Genomic DNA, 19,410 nt, shown 5'->3' on the forward strand with positions numbered 1-19,410 from the left:
AAACATGAAACGAATAATGCTGTTCACAGTTATTCAACAAACTGTACTATTTATTTCCAAGTTATTTATTCAGTTAATATTTTCTGCTTATGAAATCAATGCATTAAGTCCTGCAATCTTTGTGTCTCATTTGTACAAAATCTGTAGAATTTGCAAATAGATCTCATGTGAAATAAAGAAAAAGAAGTCTCCTGAGTCGTACAACAATTTCTTAAATAAACAGCAGCAATAACAATCTTTGGCATGACAAAGATTTGACAAATAATAATGAGTTAATGAAAATCTACCATTACCAGGATTATAAATTACTGAATCAACAGCAGGATTGTTTTCATTTACGAAGCCAAAAGTAATTATAAGTAATGAAATAAGAGAGCTCTAGTAACTGCCTTGGTTAAGAGTATCAAATTAGCGAGCTGAGCATAATTTAAAAAATGTAACAGCACTAAAGAGCGGTCAGAGTGATAATAATTGTCAGCATCTGCTATTTCACTGCAATCGTATATCGAATCCAATTGTAAATATAGGGGGGGGCCTAAGCTTTCTCACCAAGTTGGAAACTCTCCTGCTTCCCCTGCTTTCAAATACAGACATGCAATGATCGTGCCTCATACAAGAATACTGGATGAAAAAATTGTGATTGAGAATAAAATGACTTACCAATATTTATGACACAAGAGGTGCCATTCTAGAGAGAAACTCAAACAGGACAAATGTTTTCCAGCCTCTATTAAAATATTCTCACGACATTATTTGAAAAAAATAACTCTCTTCCTATGGAATTCCTGTAGACTATTCAAACTGATTCTGTTCCATTTCATCTTCCAGCAACATTAGGTAGAAATCTGGATCAATAAAATCAATCATACTACTCAGTGAATTGTATTACTGAAAGTTCTTTATTAAGTCTTGAAACTTATACTGCCAGAATGATCTGCTGACGTTATTTGGGATACGGAGGAAGGAACTCAGAAGGTTCAGAGAAGCTTTAAAATGTTACTACTTCCTACAAGCTACAAACCCTCCAAATCTGACTAATTTGGGCTTCATAACCAGTATCTTCCTTTTGGATTAAAAAAAAGTGCTGGGAAATACTAAACTTCACCTTTATTCTAAACTCGACTGAAGTTACATTTCCTATAAGCGCTCTGACAGTGAAGGTGGGAGCGCGCCATGGAAACGATATAAAATTCTAATCATGGCCCACATGTCATTTACTTTCCACAGTAACATGGAAAATGACAAACACAGCCTGGACCTTCCAAATACCTATGACAGGGAAGGCGATTACAGACAGATGAAGCAAACGAATGTGTAATTGCCACAGAGACATTCCGATAGAGCTCCCAAGTATCTTCTATAAACTCTGAAATCCTAGTTAGCTTCATTTCTTCCACATGCCTCCAGAAACATCTACATAGATAGTGCAGTATTAAAGACCTCCCCTCATCATTCCTCCTTCTGACCTCCTCCCACCCTACAGAAGTATTACACGATCAGATTTTAGAAACATTATTTAAAATATCCTAGGTACCCTCCCACTCAGAGCAGCGGTCATATACAGTATGCTGACTTGCCTTACGTTTAATGTATTAAAAGAAAAAACAGTAACTGAAGACTACTTTGAGTGCTACCTATTTGCTAGTCAGAAGTTTGATTTTAAGACCTGACCTGCCTTTTTGTAACATTGCTTATTTTGTCTATGTTATGGATACAGAAACGGTACTGTTTTAAACTGGAAAAATGTATTTGGGAGGGGGTGGCGGGTCTGCAGCAACCTTTTCCCTAACATCAACACCCCATAGCACAGAAATGGCACAGAAAAAGTCACCCTGGAATTGCGTTACATTTGTTTGCACACCCTTTTGCTTACAACTAACTGCAAGAGAAAAAAAAATGAACTAGAGGAGGAAAACTGTCTAACAGCAAGCTGTACTTGGCGACAGATCTCACTAAAGTAGGTTTCTTGGTTTGAAAGAATTCCTCCCCGCCCAATATTCAGAATCCAATAAAGCTGATTAATTTCAGTGATAGTCAATTGAACAGTAAGTCTACACTTGTTACAACTATTAACACCACAAATTTTGGAATGGATAATGTAGCAATTGCTTTGAGATGAAATACTGTATTTCTAAGGCCAAAAAGAGATGGCCTCAGGAATAGCACTAAGCGTATCTGGGTGCTAGAGAGAAGACGAAAAAGAATTGATAATTCAATACTTTAAAAATTAAACAACAGGTTCCCCATACTATTTGGTTAAAATGATATATTTTTAAAACAATCACTTTTTGCCTCCCATTTTGTGACAAATTTGGTACTAATGCTTAAAAAAATTTTCCTCTGCACATAGAAGAGCAGAAAACTTATTTTTAGCCTGGTTTCCTAAGGAAATGAAACTTATCCGTTAGGCCCTCATCACAATAACTTTTGAATTCATAGAATGATTTCTGCCAGCTCTGACAGGGTGTAAAACATGTTATTTTCCAAAAAATGGCAGCTGGGAGAGGAAAGAGATTTTAACTAGCGCTCCCGCTGTGGTGTTGCCTTTGCTAGGCATCAGGGAGAACACCTGGGAGCTTCTCCCGGAGTCTCGGAGAGGAGGCTGCTCCTTGTAGGTGTGTTGCTCGGGGGTCTAGGTGGAGGCAGGGGGAAAGGATAAGGCTGGTTTTGTTTCATTGGCTTGTTTGCTTTAATGAAAGCTGGGATGATCATACATTTGCATAATTCCAGTTCAGTTGCAAATGAAAATAGCATTGACCAAATCCCTCACTCACATATATCTTGTCACAGGTCCACCAAAACTTTTAAGAACAGAAGATCCAGCATCAGACACTGCAATGCAGCAAAGACTGAAGTGGTGAAATTTGTTGGTGACATGAATGAGGGAAAAATTTGAAGAATTCCAGGAGGATCTCCTGCAGCTGGAGAACTTGGTAAAAGAATAATAATAAACTTTGGTGTAAAGAAGCAGAGGACCATATTAAGGGTTAAGATATCTGCTAAACAAGCGTATTTTTTTTGTCACTTCAGTAAGAACAAATTACTTGCTAATTACCTTCATGTTGCTCCGATGAGGGATATGGATGGCCTCAAAAAGCAACACATTCTGCAGCTATTATTATTCTGTAACTTATTCACTACTGTTAGATTATAATTTTTTTTCCTTATGGTACTTACTGGGTGTTTTCCTTGATGGCTCTCCAAATAAAGATAAATTATGTGAAAGCCTTTTCATTACAGTACACCCGTATTTTGGGCAAGAGTGGCTGGCAAGCACAAGATGTCTCCTAGCTGAACCTTCCATGGTCCACCGTGTTTTCTTGTGTGAGGTTCAAATGGAATTACTTCTACTGTTTTTCAGTATGAAAATATAAATAAAACTATAGTAATTTCAAAACCTTGTTTTTGTCAACCTCATCTAACTCATGAAACATTTGGCTTAATATTTTTGTCTTTCAAAAGCAAATATCCAAATACGAGCAGAAAACATAGAAGTCACTTTGCAAATACATTTTGTAGAAACTATTAAGTATCAATGTGAATAGACAGCTTGCAATAAAATAAAAGGAATTAAGGTGTTGATATAATGTCTTGAATGAAGAGCCTAAAACGTATTGTCAACTTTTTAATGATGCCTTCCCTAGGAAAAGCACCCATTACTGGGGTTTTTTGTTTTGGTTTTTTTTGGTGAGGTTTTTTGTTTGGTTGGTTGGTTTGGTTTGTGTTTGGGGTTTTCTTTGCTAGGAAAAGTATCATTAAAAAGCTGTTAATACAGTTCAAGTAAAGCTATTAAGTAAAGAAATATATTGACAAAAGAAGTTAGCACATCCCACTATATGAACAATGCTATAAAATAGATTCTGAACTGATGTGCCCTTCCCTAGTATTTGGGTATATTTAGCAACATCTCAGACACATTCTTGATAAGACAAAAAGAAATAGCTATAACAGCTGAAACCCCTATTACAACTTTTGGCTGCATACTAAGAATCCAATCTAACTCCCATTCAGACCAGTAAAAACAGGCTAGAACCTTCTATTGTACTACTGCTGAGACACCAGGATTGAACTTCATACAGACTTTATGGTTGATTGACAGGTTTTTTGAGCACAGCAAACGTAAAACCAGCTTATTTTAGCCTTAACTACGCATCCATTGTAAGACTACTTCGCTTCAAGTTATCGAGAGTATTTAGAAGTGAAACTACTGAAGAGTATTTGCTTGTTTATTTAGCTTATTATTTAGGATTTTGAATGATAATAATTATTACTAACAGGACCTGCAACAGAAACCATGAAACAAGAATTTTCCAATGATCAAACAGTAATAGCAACCAACATAGATGGCTTCAGCTTGTGAAGGACAGCACAGCATAAGATACAATACTTGTGAGAGACATGGAAGTTCATTTTTTAACTCATTCAAAAAACATAAATTAAACCACCTTTCAGACCTTATGGGCTTGTATTTTTTTTTTTTTTAACTGTTATTACTATTTTGGTAGTTAGCTTGTAATTTGTCAAGGGAGTATACACTTCTGACCCTTCATGAAGTTTGTTGCCAAGGCAGGAATGTAATAGATTTGTTTACTAGAAACAACACATAGGGTTTTTTGTTTTTTGTTTTTTAAACTATGAAAAAATAACACAAACCAGTAAATCTTATTCAAATTTTAATCACTGAGGATCACTTCCAATTCAATTTTCATTTTAGATCTTAAATGAAAGGAACTTACCAGCTAGAGCGTACATGGTCTTGTTTATGTAACTCATGGTGGTTTAGAAAGCTAGCAAGTCCGTTCTGGTATTAAAAGCAACAATGAAGGGAAGTGGTTAGTCAACTAGCTGGTTCTGTTATTCCCTCCCACTTCTTACAGCAGTACCTAACTCTGTGGGCTTATAATTCAGTTTGCCATCCCAGCTCTTCCTTTTGTTTATAAAAAAGCTAATAATAAAAGAAGCACTACACCAGTTTCGCAGGATTGTTACAGTGGTTCAAATCAAATACCTAGAGCCATAAGATGCTAGATACGTCTAAGCAGTAATAATCTGTGCTTACTTGGAGGAAAAAAAAAAATAAAAGAACCAAAAATCTACCTAAGAGTAGTTTCTTTTCATTGCTGCTTTGAAATGAAGCTCATAAAATACAAACCATTCTGCATTAGTGAGGATGGAATTAGCTGTATATATCATTAGTCAAGCTACCTTACAGACTTGACCTAGCTGACTTTGGAGACAATGGACAGGAATTTTTATGCAGGATTTTATACATCTGTACATGAACAGGGGATGCTACCTAACAAAATATTAGTATTTTGTAATAACTTCATACATGTGAAAGTGGTGAAGGGTAATGAGAGACAGAAAAGAAATAAAAATTACGTCATTATTTTTTAATTAATATGTTTCATTTTCGCCTGAAAGCCACATTTGTTAATGTGTTCTCATAGATGCACTGTATGTTTCTTCATTTCAGGTAACAATCTGGTTCTCTGGAATTTATTTCAAATTACAGTTTCACTGCTGAGACATGCTTCTTTCTAATACTCGGTGTTTAACACCACATGTAAAAGGAAATCTGAAAGAATTAACACAATCTCAGTGTCCTGATTTAGTAACCTCCTTTAAACACGAAGAACTTCCACTTTTAGCAACAGTATTTGGACATCTCCCTTTATTTTTCTGCATTAAAATAATGTAAAACAGATTAAGAAAAGTTGGCTAAAGCTAAGCAACAGAAATAGCCCAAGTTTATCTTTACATTTGCGGTCTCATGGTTTTACTCAATGCTTTCCTTTGGCATTTGTAAAGTACGTCAAAGTTTTACTGCCTAAACAATCCAGGGGGTTGGGTGTTTTGAGTACTTCGGATAAATCATAAACTGCATCAATGTTCAACTTCTCTCCCTACCAAAAACACCCTCACGCCCAAAAACCAACATTTAAGCGAGGCCACAAGGAACTGCACTTTGTGTCCCTCCCTCTGCAACACGTGCACTCGCCCAAACTAGCAGCCTACGGAAGCTCTCTTACCTTTTTGAAAGAATGACCTTGCCACCACCCAGCAGAGACACTGTCGTACTTCACTTCCTCCCACATTTGTTTCTCTCTCCATCACCCAGCAGAGATGCTGTCATACTTCACTTTCTCTCACATTTGTTTCTTTCTTTCTTCCAATGATAAGGATTGCCCATCTACCACAATGGAAAAGCTACATTTTGTGAGAATTTTCACTGTACCCAACAGAAGTCTGTCACGCATACATCACCTTCCTCTTTCATGGCAGGACAAGGGACTGGAGCACCTCTCTGATGAGGAAAGGCTGAGATACCTGAGTCTGCTTAGCCTGGAGGAGAAAAGACTGTGAGGGGATCTCATCAATGCTTACAAATATCTAACGGGCAGGTGTCAAGAGGACGGGGCCAGACTCTTTTCATTGGTGCCTGGGGACAGGACAAGGGGCAACAGGCACAAACTGGAACACAGGAAGTTCCATCTCAACACGAGGAAAAACTTCTTTACTTTGAGGGTGCCAAAGCACTGAACAGACTGCCAGAGAGGTTGTCGAGTCTCCTTCTTTGAAGACATTCAAAACCCGCCTGGATGTGTTCCTGTGCAACCTGCTCTGGGTGAACCTGCGTTGGCAGGGGGGTTGGACTAGATGATCTCCAGAGGTTGCTTCCAACCCCTACGATTCTGTGATTCGGTGACAATTGCAATAGCATCCATAGTAAAGGAAATCAGAAGTTTTCTACTTCATAAGATCATCTAGGCACCCTTACAGTCTCCCCTGGACTTCCAGCTGTGGGTGATCCAGAAATTTCAGCTGTAATGTATCACAGAAAGTTGTTTATAGTAAAACCTGGAACAGAATTCAGTTTAAACAAAGGATAAGACCCTTAGCTAGAGCAGATGTGTACTCCTCTACTGACTTCAGTAGCACCACGCTGATTCAGCCTCATTGACAAAGCATAGGGAAGATGACCTCTTACAGTACTTTCACCTACTCACTAGCCAGCATAATATTCTGTAGCTTTTAGAACCAGACATTAACCCACCCAAGTTAAGTCAAAATAGGTGTTAGGTGGAGAAAACTGAGGAATCACCACATAAGTGCTTACCCACATTGTCATCATCACTACCTTCACGCTTTCAAGATACATTTATTCAAACAAATCAGAGTGTCAAGTGAAACATTCCTATAGACATAAAAGGGGAGCAGTGCTTCATGCATGCTAGCTACATTCCAGAAGAAAAAAAAAACTACACTTACTGCCCCCCAAAAAGTAGCTCTCAAATTATCTCTAGTTACTAAACAAATTATTATTCAAACTTCCATGAAAAGCTTTCAACATTTTTCCTGAAGATCTACAAATCTGAGATCTCTGGAGCTCATCAGAGAAACAAAGCTGGAGATCCTATCAGTCCTGCGTGTGACTCTCCTCTGTATCTGCTTCTGCCTTTCTACAGATTATAAGACAGCATGAGATAGAGCAGTTATTTCAATAACAAGAACAGAGCTAAATTACTGGTGCTAGGGATTACATCGTATAAAGAGGATACTACCTTCTGTTCTAGAAGGAACAATTTAAAAATCCTTTCAATATCTGCTGAAATCTCAGGATTCATTTGTAAAGTGGCTTATCAAGAAATAGTAAACTTTTAAAACTGATAGCAGATATAGGTTACTGTACTGGACATAGTGCCGGAGCACAAAGCTTTCTTCATTAGTCACAATACACATAACTAATATGTATGCCACATGGCAAACATGCCAACCACCAGGGCACATCACACATTTTGCTATAGTTAACTATAGTGTCTACTACTCTACTCATTCTGCTTCTACATGTGCAAACGCTGCTGTGTTTTCTCAGACGTTTCTACTAGGTTAACACCACCGCAGCAGAAAAAGATAGCTATGATGTGCTTCATTTTGAAAGACAAAATGATAAAGTAGGAAAATTTTTGTTTTATATATTAAATATCTATTTTTCTTCCAGCATAACCGTTAACAATGCAATTATCAAGCCAATTTCTAAAAATCATCCTTGCTCTCTTGAGAAATCATTTTAGTTCTCCTTCTTATTTAAAATAAAAACAAATAAAAATATCTGAACTGTTCCAAGCCCCATTTAGACCAGTTGTTATGCATTACTGAAATTCCTTGAGGAAGTGCAACTTTTACAAATTTGGACAGCTTGTTTCATTTCCCTAAGCTGTTTCTTTATAATATTTTTGCCTAAAGGGCGGGGGGGGATAAAAACTGCATAATCTAAAAAAAGGTGTTTGTATGGACAAAAGAGAAATGGTGTCTTTTTAAAATTGACCTTTTATTACTAAAAGTTTTGATCCATACTACGGACTGAAAAATCTCCTAATTAATTCCACAGTGCCAGGGCTGCACATCCCGAAGCGTGTAGCATGTGCTACAGCGTAGCCCTTGGCTAGTCAGAGGACTTTGGTTTTTCTGGGAATTTTTTTTGAATAGCAAACCTCTTCCAGTCTTCTGTTGCCAGAGCCCCACACTGCTGCCTGCTATAGCCCTTCCCAAGGCCGAGAGCTCTTGTCAGACGAAAGCTTGAGAATTATTCAAGATACCAAGTATCAAGCCCAGGTGTCCTTTTTAGGACCACCTTGAAGTTTCTCTAACAGACAAAGACCCCGAGACCAAATAAGCACTAGATTAAATGAGAACCCTCTTTTTCCTGTTTCAGGTTATGCAAGAGTAAATTTACTTTAGAAATTTACTTTAGAATGTACTTTACTTTCAGAGTCTAGAAGACACATGTGACTTGTGTCTGGATCCCTGTTGGTACGGGGCCCTCGAGCTGTTCCTGGATGGAGTCACTCCAAGAAGGTTCAGCACTGCCTCCTCCATGAACGATAGTCACAAACGAGCATCTCTCTCTGTTCTTACGTTACTCGTATTCCGCAGACAGAAAAGAAACCGTATTTTGTAGATATTTGTTCTTATATCCTCGACGCTCACTGTGTGGAAAAGACCCTGAGCACGCTGGAACTTTCAAACCTATTTTAGTTCATTTTCCTACATAATGTTTTGTCTTGTGCTCCAGTACCCCAGTTACCCTTGATTATGTGATCTGGGCCATTGTTCACAGTTGAACTTGAGAAAACAGATGACGAAAGCATCATATGGCAAGCTGTCACAAAGGACTGGGCATTTGAAGTGAAACTCTTGAAGTGAGATTTATTATGCATTTTAAAACATACCTTTTTGCAGATTTTCTTACATATACCCATCAAAACACACAGAGATCAGCACCTTATACACAAGACAACTGATAACAACTAATTACAAAAAGCGTAATGATTTTCTATCTAACATGCAGCGGTATTTCATTTGGAAAATGCTTACGCAGTGAAAATCATCAGTCTCATGTCTGTCCACATTTGGTATGAAATGGTAATATCACCTTTTGTAACATTTCTTCCAACGGCTCTGTGTTCTCCATGCTTACACACACGTACTTCATCATACATTCTAGACGCTTCCTTTACTCGCAGTGAGAAAGACGACAAACCAAGCACTAAAGGCTGTTATGATCTCCCTGCTAAAAATGACTGTAGCAGGATGCTAAGAGTGAAAAAACTTTAAACAAGATTAGATCAGACAGGATGAGCTCTTTTGCCCTCTCCCTCCGCACATTTCAGAGTACGCAGCAACTATGGAAAAAAGCCAAAATACTAGCATGTACAAGTCAAACTGGACATAATTTCTCATTGAAGACTATACGTTTCAAACGAGGTCAAAAATACCAAAGTTGGCTTCCAAGACCCTTTTAAAATCTCCTTTAACTTCTAGCTGACATACTGAAAATATCAAAAATGGTAAAAAATGTGTTACAGATTTGGTATATAAAGTACTTGCAGCAGGACTTCAAAAAAACTCAGTGATTTTTTGCATTCACTTTTAGTCGGTTTTAAGATTTCGATTTTTAGCTTACGTATTCCAGATAAACCAGTCCAGTGTTTTAAAGAACCTAAAAACAGACCCTCAAAATGTGAGTCAGAAAAATGAAAAAAGAAATATAAAATCCCTGGTCAATTTGAAGAACATTGACCTGGTATAGCTGGAAAAATTTACATTTGCAGAAGGAAAAAATGGTGCAGAGGATAACAGGCTCCAAGTTTGTTATTTCAGTGTGGGTGGGGAGGGAGATAAAGGACAAGTGTTGCTGCATAGATTCTACAACTGATCTTCATCATGTTTTTAACATATGGCATGGATGCACAAAGCTCCAAATGAGGAGCATTTTGGATGGAGCTTTTTTTAAAATCGTAAGAATAAACAAGTGAAATAGAGTACTAGAAGCATCTCTGCAGACGAACACCATATAAAACTCTTTGCTCCCCCTTATGAAAGAAAAGTATATTCCACTTTCTCTCCAAAATGGTCAGAGAGCATATTCCAACTGTTGATTTTGGCCAGAACTCAATCCTCAACAGGATTATTCCCAAACTGCCCCAGATTTCACAGCTATAGTGGCTAGCTATACTTTTGTATTCTCCTGCCTTTTTGCCAATAATTTACCTATCATTTAAGTTTCCAGGCTGCATGTGAAATCTGTAGTAGGATGAGTTCCGGACAGGTATCAGCTCTTCCTCTGCATACTTATTTTCACTGGAAATAAAACTGGATACGTAGCCCAGCCAGGAACTGCAGCACGTACCAGTAAGTACCCATAGAACAGATCCTGGATATACAGAAAGATCATTAAATTCACTAGGATTTTTTTTTTTTTAAACTTTAGCTTTTATCACTAGAAGACAACTCCGAACACCAAATACACACTTGCACATTAAAGTTTTAACAGTAGAAACACTATCTTACCTCCTATACTTCCCTTTTTTGGCATGACTTTAGATACAGAGATGACTGCTGGCTCAGAGGAAAGTGACCTCCCTTTTTCAGGGAATTGTAAATGCAAGAGCTAAAGCTACTAAATTTACTTTGTCTCATACTTTCAGCATTACAGAGAAAACACCTGAAAAGAACAGAGGAGAAAAACCCCATAAGGGTTCTTTTTCTGGTCTCTTCTCCTGATTTCTCAATAGTTTTCTATCTCACTTTTGGAACCTTACCTTCTTCCCAGCAATATCAACACAGGTTGTTTATATAGACACTAATCAGACCAGGCTGATTGCTCAATGATTAAGAGAGAAGAAGAGAGAGAGAAATAGTGAAAAAATACACAATATTCAGTGATTATATGCCTAATGCTAGCTGAATTCTTCAACCTTCCCTTGGCTTTTTCCTCCTAAACTCTGTGTGTCTCTCCTTTGTCAACATTTCTTCCCCTCCAGAAAGAAAAGTCCTGCATGATCACATCTTTCTTATAGAAAGCAAGTGACGGCAAGGGGCGTGCAGATTTTCGAAGTGCAAGTAGTTCAGAAAAGAAGAAAAAGATTTACTCACAAATCAAATAACTGATTTTTGCTTTGCCAAGACTGTCCTAAGGTCTAATATTTTCAAACTGGGACCTCCTGAAAAGTAAAATTTTAACAATAAAGATTTTATTTTACATAATTACGCTTGAAGCTTTCAAAGCTCAGTCAGCTCAGTGAGCTTTACACTGACTATGAGGAGCTTGATGAACAGCACAGCTCTCTATGGATTTGATGTGGTAACGCTGTAGGTTCTAGTTATTCCAAATCTAACTGCAGCTTAATCTTCTAATCTCTTGTTCTGCTCATCAGTATGACTTTTACTTATGCCAATCTCTAATTGTTTAAAAAGAAGCTTAAAAAAAGAAAAAAGACGGGAGAAACATTTAAAGGTAGAGATTTTGAGGGACTTGGTGCCAACTTGCACTCTTCATATTTTTGTAAAGAAACTAATCTCTTCCATGAAATAGAGCAACTTCTATGGGGGAAAGTTTTAATCCTCAAAGCAAACAAACTTTGCTATTGTCTGCTGAAGCATGGAGAATTTTGAACAATATTTCACAAGTGATTGTCCTGGAATGCTTTTCCAGTGTCTAAGGACATATACCTAACTACTTTCTCAAGTAACCTGAGAACCTCTTCCAGTGTTGTCTTCATTTTGAATTCTAACAAGAGATAGCTGCATTTGGTTGTCAGTGTCTTTAAATAGTAAGCAAACAGTACGGCTCTGCCGTATACCTTTCTTGCAAGAAAAAAAAAAAAAGAGCCTGCAATTATCACTGTATGGTACCCTGTGTATCAGTGTGCACTCCAGTATAAAAAGTGCCTATTATCTGTACTGTTACAGACTGCAAAATGTGCACCTTTAAGGCAGCACAGCAATTTATCAATGATGGTGCTTCTTTAAATAACTATGCTAGAAGAATAAGCATTAAACAACTTTTAATGGCTGCGTCTGCAGAGGACTTTGTGGCACTAAGCCACAGATCTTTCTCATCTGAAATTTATATTTAGATCTGCAACTTCTTTTATCTGTATACCAATTTCTCATTGTTACAGAACATATGCTCTTCCTCAGAATAACTTGCTATTTTTGTACTATTACTCAGCCACATACTTCCACAAAGCTGCAAGTGTTACTTCAGATAAACTTAGCAGCTTTTTGGCTAGTTTCCATGTTACTTTAATGACAGAAAAAAAGACTACCAAGTGAAGTATGCTCCTGTACCCCCTCCACCAAACTTGAGTTTGCCTTAAGTGAGGGCAACGAAGCCAGTTGTTAATCAGTCCCCAGTGGACTGGCGGGGATGGAGGGGAAGAAAAAGGACACGTTCTTGCACGTTTCCCCTCTGGTAGAAGTCCTTCAGACAGGAATGGTATCATATCCTATCTCGTCGTAACCCATATGATTTTTTTTTTCTGCTATTGTAAGTGTTTCTGAATGGAAAATAGTAGCAGTCCAAATTGTAAGATTATCTCATTAAAGCGTGGATGAAAGAATGCTAAACATCCACACGATTTAACAAAACTCTTCACAAATCCGATAAGCATCTTTCTAAATCTTTTATTTGACACATTCAGCTACAGCAGCTTACAATTTCAAATGTTTTGGATAAATTACCTTTGCCTCACTGATCGCTGTTCAGATGCTACCCAATCTGTGAATTTAACAGCCATACTACATCCTACCTCTTCCAGGACATTTTTGCATCAGCTGTCATCATTAGCACACCAATGCCATTTCCCCCCCTCCAGTCACAAATACGGCTGTGTAAGACTTATATTTCAGCATCAAAAAGTCTTCCTTTATCTCTAGAAGGAATTTATTGCAGTCATAGAGATTCATTATTTTTGCTATGTATTTTTTGAAATATAGATACCCCACAAACTTCATATAGAAATAAAGTATTTCAGCATTCTTCTAAAGGAAGTAGCAGCTTGTTTCCCTCAGGATTTGATAAACAAATTGACAATCTCCCTTTCCATTTTGATCATCACAATAGATTCAAATTTGTACAGATATGGAAAAAAATAGGAATTTAGCATGACACCATACTACTAGCTAAAACATGTTTGTCTTCCATTCTAAGTATGCATACATTTCTTACCAACTATATGCTTTTTCTGTCTTACATAACTATTTTTTACCGCATTATGTGGAGTTTAATCATATAAAGAATACGTCCTTATGCAAAAAAATCTCATTTGTTCAATCACATCATTCATACATATTCTACCTAGTATCGCTAAAGTCTCTAGAACCGGAAACATATTATACAGGCATATAAAGAGTTTCTTACCTAAAAAAATATATTCTATAACTTAAACCAATTTTGACGCAAGAAATTTACTGAATCCTGATTTTATAATGTTAAGCCTAAAAAGGCCTTGCTAAATTTAGTCACTTTGGGCCAGTGACCTTCCTCTGTAACTCCTCCCTGAGGAAGCTATTAAATCTCTGTCCTGATAGATCTTCAATGTGTTTTGAAGAACTAGCATTTAAAGAACCAGAAAGTTTCCATTAGTTTGGGGATGTTCTGAGAGAAAAACACACTGCTTTCAATAACTGGTTGAAGCTACAGCAAAAAAATGTTTTGGACGCAAGAATTCTGAAAATTGATTGCAAATGAGGTTGCTTCATCGTACAGCGATTGTCTCATAAGCTGGTTGCACAGCTCCAGTCAAGTGGAGCCCTAGTTCATTGGGTAGTTTCTGGACATCCAACATGAATAAATATTCTATAAAATTTTCTGAACTTACTTTCTCTTACATGCATCTTATCACTTTTTAATTTCAGTGGGGTTTTAATCTGTTTTCCCTACGGTCCTCAGAGCTGACAATTATTACCCTCAGAAAAGTTATCCTAAGCTATTTGTGATCATACATAAAACTGCCAGGACACACGAGTTGCGAGGAAAGCAACCTGCAGCTGGAGAACACTGAAAGAACTGAGAAGGGGAAAACCATCTTCAACTGCTACAGGCAGAACCAAAAGAGAAGGTCTGACCAGTTCAGGGTGTTAGCCCCACATTTAGCTAAAAGAAATGTAACTCTTCTTTTATAAATATATTACTATTAATTGCCCCATGAACATTAACTACCCTGCAAGCTGCTCTAGCAGAGTTTTCTGTATTTGTTACACAACTCCTGCTAAGGACCATTCCACGTTACACAACTCGGCAAAAAGTCCTAAGGAGGAAGTTGAGGCTGTTGACTGAGAGGCAGGGAGGGGACATCAGTAACATACTGACCTTCTGTTTTCACTTTTCCACATTCTACTGCATTCCATGTGCTACTGGTAAGTAAATTACTCGGCTTATTTAAAACTAGCAGAACAAAAGCAAAAAAGTGTAATTGCCATGCTGGTTTAGTCATTAGAAATCCACCCGTCTCTTACCAAGTTAGCCCCATAGTTCATCTGCTTGGGAGTCAGATAACTGCCTCACAGCACAGCACAGCAGGGCCACTATCACTTAATCACGATCATTAACCCACCTGCAGCCACACAGACATGGCTAATCGGGAGTATTCTTTGCCCCTGGGGTATTCTGTACCACTATCTCATGCTGGGAAACTAACACATTCTATTTTCACAGAAGTGTAATATAATCACAAATTGCAAACTAAAGTCAAGTCTACACAAGATGTTTCTGCTGCCATAGTACTGTTGGCTAGCAGAACCATTCTTTTCAATATTAGACTTTAACCGATAGTTAAGAAAAAATTTCTTTAAGATTGTAGCGTCTTTGCTGGGTGTATCCTGATGAAGAAATACTTTACCAACCAAAAGGGAACTCCAACAAAAATCCAGTTATCAGCAAGACAAAAGCATGATGCTTGTCTAAATATATATGAATGATCTTGTAGCCTGAAATTAACTGTAAATTAACAAATAACAGAAGAGAAAGCAATAGGGAAAACAATTAAGCAATCTGACCTCTATATACATCAGACATGTTTGAATCAAAGATTGGTTTGAATTTAGTGCATTTGATCAAAAAAACCTCAAAACATAATCAACAGAAATTCTGGACTGAAATTTCAGACTGCGTGTTTTTTTAAAGGTGTTCCGGTCCACAGTTTGAAAAAGCTAACATTCAGTTATTGAAACTATTCATTATTCAAGAGTAATACAGCTGTACATCTAAGAGAGCCTTCAGATTCCTAGATACTAATTTGTCAGTTTCTCTCCATTAAGTGATGATGAGCTGAGCTCGGATTATAATTTCTTTCTTTTTAAACAGGAATGAACTACAAAATCTCTGAATTTAAGAATTAGGAAATCAACAAAGATAATATGTGACAATTTAAATTGATTGTTAGATGAAGTATAAGATAAGGCCTGCATCTTGTCTTCATCAGTATTCACAAGCAGATGTCGAGGGAAAGAAAGAATAGGACATATGATACTCCCCTGAATACTCTTCCAGACTCCAAACCCTTTCCACTCAAGGAACTTTCTGAGGCAGGTATGATCACTGTATACTAGGAAACCTTCACTTCATTTCTCCCCATGTACTTGTCCAGACTCCCCTTAGACCCAGATTCCACAACACAGATCACGGTCCTGCCCTGCTCAAATTCTTCTAATTTTTACTAAAATTATTTCTGAGATTTCAGAATTCTTTCTGAAAGAAATAAAGACACACACCGTATCAAGGTGTAGGAAAACCTTAGATTTATTCTTAAAACTTATAAAACTTCTAACCTTAGATTTATATATCATGTCTTCAGGGTAAGGGGGGGGTTATTTATTTCTTTCCTAATAATTCCACACACTAAAGTCACTTGACCAAGTGCTAGCCATTAGGAATTTGCATGGGAATATTAAAACCTCCCAATCTCACTCCTGAGTGACTGTAGTATTTCTGGAGCACAGCACACGCTATATGAAGTTAAAACCGCTGTTTCTCATGGGCATCACTTCACATCTATCTACATTGAATTTTATTTACCACTTCATTGTTCAAAGTCAAAAGGGTTTTGTCCAATTCTTTACAGCTGTCTCTCATCCTTACTAACTTAAACAGCTTTTTCCTAGCTTAAACAACAAACTTTCCTACCTTACAGCTCATCCCCTTCCAGGGTTAACTATAAAATGCTGAGCAGCACAGGTCCCAGCAGAGCTAACTAACACCACGCATTTGAATTATCACCAAAAAAAAAAAACCACAAAAAAACAAAAACCAAACCAACAAGAACCACCCTACTAGAATATTTGAATCATTATTCAACTTAAATGTCTGGGACTGCGCTCTCCTGGTTTCCTAGATTCCCATTGTGTTTGTTTCCAGCTCTGCTGGATCTTTAAAATTCAGACAAACTTCCGGATTCTTGTAAAACACAACTTCAGGCTCATTGAGTTTACTTAAACTTAGGCCCACCATGAAAAGGAACCATACTTTGGATGAGAACCTTGTATATTTACCCGTCTAAAATGTGTGCTCTTCAATTCCCATGTCACATATTGTTGTGATTGCATCTCATATACTGTAAAAAAAAAAAACAAACCTCCAAACCCAGAATACATTACATTACTTGCACATATTTTAAAAGAGCATATGATTAAAAGAAATGCTTCAAGAAATTAATATTGCTTATTAAGGAAAGCATCTTTCTCACAGTCCTACATTCCCATTGAAATAACCCAAGAATTTGTCAATCACAGACTATTCAGCAGATACCAGAAAGTTTGAAATGCAAAGAAGTGTTAGGAGTCTGAATGACACATTTATTGGCAAAATATGAATTATTTTAAGTGCATATTTCTACATCACAAACCAGATTTAGTTTTCCAGCTACAAGAAAACTAACTTTTTGTAAATTCATATTCAGCCTACTGTTATATAACCCTGATCAATATTGTTAAGTCCTGCCAGTCTTGCATTTCTGGTAAAGATATATTCTATCAATAAAAAATAAAGTATGCTAGTGAACAAAAATCCAGAATTTTGATTCAGAATATTATTAAGTTCATAGAAGCTACTAAGTAGTTGTATCCCTTCAAGCATCCAGGAGACATGCTGAATGCATGCATAAGAAGTATTTGCATTTCTTTTACCTTCAAATTGTTAGCTTTTGCAGTAGATTAGAATATAAGTATGCAGGAATTGAAAGATATGGAAACTCAAGCCTTGTGAAGCCATTTTCAGCAAAATTATTTTAATTTATTCAGGATAGAAATGCAAATAAATCCTTTGAACACACAGTGAGCACAGAAGACTGCAATGAGACTTCAATATAATTATTATAACATGGGAAGAGTTATAGTTCCCATAACAGTTCGAAGAGAAGTATTAGTCTGGCAGCTTGAAATAGAGTCCTTCTAAGGATACAGCCAGCAGAGAAGCACTAACAGGGCTCACACTGCCTTTCAATCAATGAGCAGCAATAATAATTTTTAAACTAATATCAGAAAATCCAGCAAAATAATACAACTCTTTCATTGAACCCCCAATGTACAATAACATAGGTTAGTTAAAAGACAAACAAACAAACAAACAAACTATTTTTAATGTAAGAAAGATGATTAGGGGACTGGAACACCTCTCTTATGAAGAAAGGCTGAGGGATTTAGGTCTCTTCAGCCTGGAAAAAAGACGACCGAGGGGGGACCTTATCAACACTTACAAATACTTAAAGGGTGGGTGTCAGGAGGATGGGGCCAGGCTTTTTTCAGTGGTGCCCAGTGACAGGACAAGGGGTAATGGGCACAAGCTTGAACATAGGAAGTTCCATCTAAACATGAGGAGGAACTTCTTTACTCTGAGGGTGGCAGAGCACTGGCACAGGCTGCCCAGGGAGGTGGTGGAGTCTCCACATCTCTGGAGACATTCAAAACCCGCCTGGACGCGTTCCTGTGCAGCCTGCTCTGGCAGGGGGTTTGGACTAGATGATCTCCAGAGGTCCCTTCCAACCCTACCATTCTGTGAAGATGAGAGCAGCTGGTATGTCTTATTGTTACTTGAGGCTGAGAAGACCTTGTGTTGGCTACAACCGTACCATCTCTCTCACCCACTCCTTTTGCTTCTCTCTCCTTCCTCCTAATGATATTCTATGTAAATGTAAGAAAGAGATCTATCAGGTGCATCAAGCATTTTACTTCTTTCTGGGAGGAAAAGTGACAATAAATCCTTATTTATTCAAACATGTTAACCTTTATGTACATATATGGATGGTGGAGAAGCACACTTATAATCAGATACAGCATTAAAAACCATTGCAGAATACACACACAATGAATATGTTCACACAGGCCATTATGGTTACTGAAATTACCTAGATACCCACCTAAATAAAATTACTAAGAAATTTAATTCTTTAGCATGTATTAAAAAAAAAAAAAAAAAAAGACCAGGAAAGAGATGACAGTTTCTTCTTCCATTTCCGTTGTCATCATAATTCCACGATTCTCAGAGGTAACCAAGAAACAGTCTGCACATATTTCTTTTTTTGTTTTATTTTCTGACATTTTGTTATTTAAAATATTTAACATTATTAGAGAACTATGGAGAAAGTTATTTTTATATTCATAAAAAGTGTGTTTTTGAAGAAAACTCAAATTACATTAAAAATTTATTCCAATACTGATTACTTTGGAAAATAATTAATAGCTATACCTCCACCCTAATTAATATTAAAATGGTTTCATCTACTGAACCTCACAGAGTTTTTTCTTCTTTTCCTTAATATTAATTGATTGTAGCAAATGATATGGAAATCCCTCAGCAAACTCTTCCCTAAGATCAACATCCTTTCAAATATAAAAAGGAACACATATCACTTTAAAGGTTGTGTGGAAGGCTAGAAAAAAGCAACCAGATAACAGTACACTTCAAAAGATACACCACACAGGAGGGAATATATTACCAAATAGTATAAAATTTCACCTCTTTTCTAAGAGCTCACCTGAGACCATTTAATCTGGTTTCTGTCCGCTAACCATGAACAGATAGAATGGGTCCTCTCCCTTAAAAGTACCAACATACTTTAAATCAGAAAA

At 37.1% G+C, this 19,410-nt stretch overlaps 1 protein-coding gene across 3 annotated transcripts in view; it reads right to left on the reverse strand.

Annotated features, from left to right (window-relative positions):
• LOC128905016 (histone deacetylase 9) overlaps window positions 1-19,410 on the reverse strand; it is a 293,946-nt gene that overhangs the window by 212,744 nt on the left and 61,792 nt on the right. Inside the window, exon 1 of one of the 3 annotated variants that reach the window (XM_054190337.1) lies at window positions 4,737-18,748. The exons of the other annotated variants lie outside the window; for them this stretch is intronic. Coding sequence (XP_054046312.1) covers window positions 4,737-4,773 — 37 coding nt within the window. The 5' untranslated portion in view covers window positions 4,774-18,748. Of the gene's footprint in view, window positions 1-4,736; window positions 18,749-19,410 lie in introns of those variants that run through there. 3 annotated transcript variants of the gene reach the window in all.

This window comes from Rissa tridactyla, chromosome 2 (genome assembly GCF_028500815.1).
Source record: "Rissa tridactyla isolate bRisTri1 chromosome 2, bRisTri1.patW.cur.20221130, whole genome shotgun sequence".
NCBI classification, from domain to species: domain Eukaryota; kingdom Metazoa; phylum Chordata; class Aves; order Charadriiformes; family Laridae; genus Rissa; species Rissa tridactyla.